The 3,702-nt window shown below is 41.7% G+C and overlaps 1 protein-coding gene across 3 annotated transcripts in view; it reads right to left on the bottom strand.

Annotated features, from left to right (window-relative positions):
• tbc1d24 (TBC1 domain family, member 24) overlaps positions 1-3,702 on the bottom strand; it is a 9,826-nt gene that overhangs the window by 3,617 nt on the left and 2,507 nt on the right. For 2 of the 3 annotated variants that reach the window (XM_032503086.1, XM_032503087.1), the window contains exons 2-5: positions 1,730-2,831; positions 1,314-1,319; positions 924-1,082; positions 35-98 (exon numbers count right to left, since the gene is read on the bottom strand). In XM_032503086.1, coding sequence (XP_032358977.1) covers positions 35-98; positions 924-1,082; positions 1,314-1,319; positions 1,730-2,706 — 1,206 coding nt within the window. In that variant the 5' untranslated portion in view covers positions 2,707-2,831. The remainder of the gene's footprint in view (positions 1-34; positions 99-923; positions 1,083-1,313; positions 1,320-1,729; positions 2,832-3,702) is intronic. The other variant, XM_032503088.1, reaches the window with a different exon arrangement.

The raw sequence follows: 3,702 nt of genomic DNA, 5'->3' as shown, positions 1-3,702 counted from the left end.
CTGTCTGTCTGTCTGTCTGTCTGTCTGCGCTTACATCTCCATCTGTGGTCCGAATGAGGAGCAGAGTGGGTTCGTAGCCTTCACAATGCGAGTAAAATCTGGATGAAAATGAGAAGGTTTAGTTTATTGTGACTTCCTTAATAAACACCCAATGCTAAATCCAAGGATAGCTACCAAAGCCCATGTGCATGTATAGTTAAGTAAGGCACTGTTTAAATACAGAACAAACTTTCAGCTAATGGTTCCTGATTACTCTGTTAAAGACTAATTACTTCTGTTCTACAATGGAATGCCGGCTGGTTACTGCAGACAGTATGTACGGTATATAGAACAGGTTTAGGAAAAAAAGTACTAAACAAAATACACTTTACACATGGATTTATTCATTTATTAAAAGAGATGTTTTGCTGATTTTAATCCAGCTCTGTGTCATGCTTTTGTGGGCAGTGTGTTTAGATGAACTGTGTTTGGCTTCCCTCTGTGACGCTAGTGCACGGAGCTCCCCGCAGCAGCAGCAGGTCTGCCAAGATGCGATGGATGACGCAAAACAACGGACGGAAGCCAAACACTGTTCATCTAAACAGACTGCCACCACGAAGATGACACAGAGCTGCCCTTTTAAGCTACCTGTGTCACGCCTAATAGAAATAGACAATAAAAAAAGACAACTAACGCTATGACAGGAATCACAGCATCTTACTGCTTATTTGCAATTTTTCTTTGAAATTTACAAATTTGTTTAACTTTTTTTGCTTGTGGCCTATGTTTTCTTTTGTTTTACAGTGTTGCGTTCATGTTTACATTTGCTTTCAGTTTTTTTGGCTATGAAAAAAATCCAGACTCAATGCTAAACAAGGTCTGAAATATAACATTTTAATCTAACATACATGTTTTGCTGTTGAGGTGAGCACTGGACAGTTTACCTGTTTAGGCTGCAACCATGGGTGGAGGTTGTGAAGAGGAGTTGTGGTTGGCACAGGGCAAAGCGCTCAGGGATCCAAGACCAGATGTCCCGCATCTCCTTGGCACTGACAATCTCCGAGGAGAAGGTGTCCGGGTTTAGTGCCAGGTGCACGTTCCGCCTGCAGATGCCCAGAAATATGAACAAAGATTGTGAGGCAGATCACACAGTTTATAATGCATAAACCTCTAAAAGTTATTTCAAGCAGATGATGGTATGAATGTATTCAAGGTAACTATGTATTTGAGACTCTGTTGACACTGGTCAACCCTTTGATGTATGATCATAATAAAATAATCTTTGAAAGAAAACAGAGATGGATCTGTAAGGTAGCATAGAGTAAAGAACCCACCTAGGACTGGGAAATAACCAATGTAGTAAACACAGGAGAGAAGTGCAGATGAGACAGAAGGTGGTGGAGGGAAAGACATGGCCGAAACCAAACAAAAAGGAAACAAGAACATTGTGAGACAAGGCTGCAAGTGCAACTTTCCCAAAGCAAGCCAGAATATGAAGCTTAAAAGAACAAAACATTCTTGCTAATATCATGATAAAAGTATATAAAATCGGCAGTGCTGAATAACTATCAAATCACATAATGCTACATCCTTGATGACAAAAATATTATAGCTGTGTATACAAGGAAGAAATTCATGTGATGGATTGCCATGTGTGCCAAAGTAAGGGTGCTTAGAAGCAGCCTAGTTTCAAGTAAAAGCAAGAGAATGCTCACAAATCACTACATAAACATAAGATTATTGACTATACCGCTTCTGTTTGACAGTGATTCCTTTCTGCTGCAGGGACTTTTCATTTGTGAGCTGCAGCAGGGTGATCTCCTTACGGCTGAACATACGGATGGAGAAGGCCTTCTCTAGTAACTTGTCGGGTGTGACAGTGGAGGCAATGCCCGTGATGAAAGCTTGAATGTCTGCCCTAACTTTGCCTGAATCCTGCTGCTGGTTGCCCTGGGCCCCTGCTTTATGCTTGCGATAGAACTTGAGCAAGGCTATAGCCACACGGAAGAGAACCTTGTAGCCCTCCACTAGGTAGACGTCTAGGACCCTAACCAGGTGGCTGAAAGGCAGGTCACCCAACACCCAGCGCTGCCAGTCTGAGTAGACATCAAGCACATCTTGGGCTGTGGCCACGATCAGTTTGTGGGCGGCTTCACAGTACTTGTTGGCCAGGTCACCAAAGGTCATGCAGCTAGACTCATATGCCAAGAAAGTCTGGTCCAGCAGTCGTTTGCCTGGCTCGTTGCAGGCCAATATGCGACTGACATGCTCGAAACATTGAGCTTCGTCGATGCTGAAGTGCAGGAGCAATGAAGTAATAGCTGGTAGTGACGGGCAGTGGGATATATCTGGAAACTGTCCAGCTATGCAGTGGATAATCTGATGGGCTGAGGCTACTGCCTCTGCCTTCAGGCAGTACTGTGGCAGAGGACTTCCATCCACAAACTCTGGAAGTGGAATGTGGGAAGAGGGCTTCTTAGTTGCTGCATTTCCCATAATGTCACGATATACTTCTGCATCTGGGGTCACTGTACGACAGGGTATGTCTTTTATAAGCTGCTGGTAGACTTGGGCCCGTAGTTTGTGGTTTTTAGCCCAGTAACCTTGCCGAGCCATCTGTTTGAACTCTTTCAGGTCTTTACAGTCTACCTTGGTGGGCCCACTACTCTTGGCCAGGTCCCCCATCTTGTTCCAGTCCACAAAACTGCCATAGTCTTCTTCAGCCATACTGCTGGAAACTTGCTGGACTGCCTGAGTGGGAAGAGAGGAGGGAAGCTCCGGGGTATTGCAAACCTTCTGTCCTCCACGCAGCCGATAACTAGCCTATCTTTCTTCACTGCCCATGACAGTTACTGTATGACAAAAGAGAGAGAAAAAAGGCATTAATGAGCATCATCATAAAAAACATAGACAAATAAATAACTTCAACAGCAAGGAAGCATATAAATACTTTCATTATCCAGTTGCGTATTTTTATACTGAGAAGTATCAAACTAAGGAAGATAATCATCTTCTACAAAACCCAGGCCAGTCCTTGGAGAATTCCTCCTCCATAACTGGGTACCTCCTTGACTAATCAATCAGTTAGATGAATCAATCAATTAGATGAGGCGAATACAGACCTGGGATATGTAGACATGTTTATGCATATCTGGTGATTTGCAACAAGCTACAAGGAATGTATTGGCCACAGTAAGTTTATACTGTGAAACAAAATGAGTATACCGGTATTTCACTAACAGATTTATGCTCTGGTTAAGATCTACAAATGGAAAACAACATGTATTGCACATAATGCATTAAATTTAATCTGAATCAAAAACAAATCAAGTAAACCCGTAGCTCAAATGGAATGCAGTATCTTGATGCCATAAAACAGCCACAAAACAACTTGCAATGTCCTGTTTTGCACAATATTGTATAAAGATGTAACTGCCCAGGTAAAGTTTGATATTAAAGTAATTAAATGGGGATCTCTGGTGATAAGTAAGGCTGGGCAATATATCAATATTATATTAACATTGATTTTAAGATTGGATATCGTCTTAAATTTTGTATATTGTATAATTGTGATATGACAAAAGTGTTGTCTTTTCCTGGTTTTAAAGGCTGCCTTACAGTAAAGTGATGTAATTTTCTAAACTTACCAGACTTACTAGCTGTTTTGTTGTTTGCCTTTACCTACTTAAGTCACTGTATCCACATTATTGGTGATTATTTATC

This window comes from Etheostoma spectabile, chromosome 21 (assembly GCF_008692095.1).
Source record: "Etheostoma spectabile isolate EspeVRDwgs_2016 chromosome 21, UIUC_Espe_1.0, whole genome shotgun sequence".
Lineage (NCBI taxonomy): Eukaryota > Metazoa > Chordata > Actinopteri > Perciformes > Percidae > Etheostoma > Etheostoma spectabile.
Note: the sequence above shows the minus strand (reverse complement) of the source record. Positions and strands in the feature narration are given on the sequence as shown.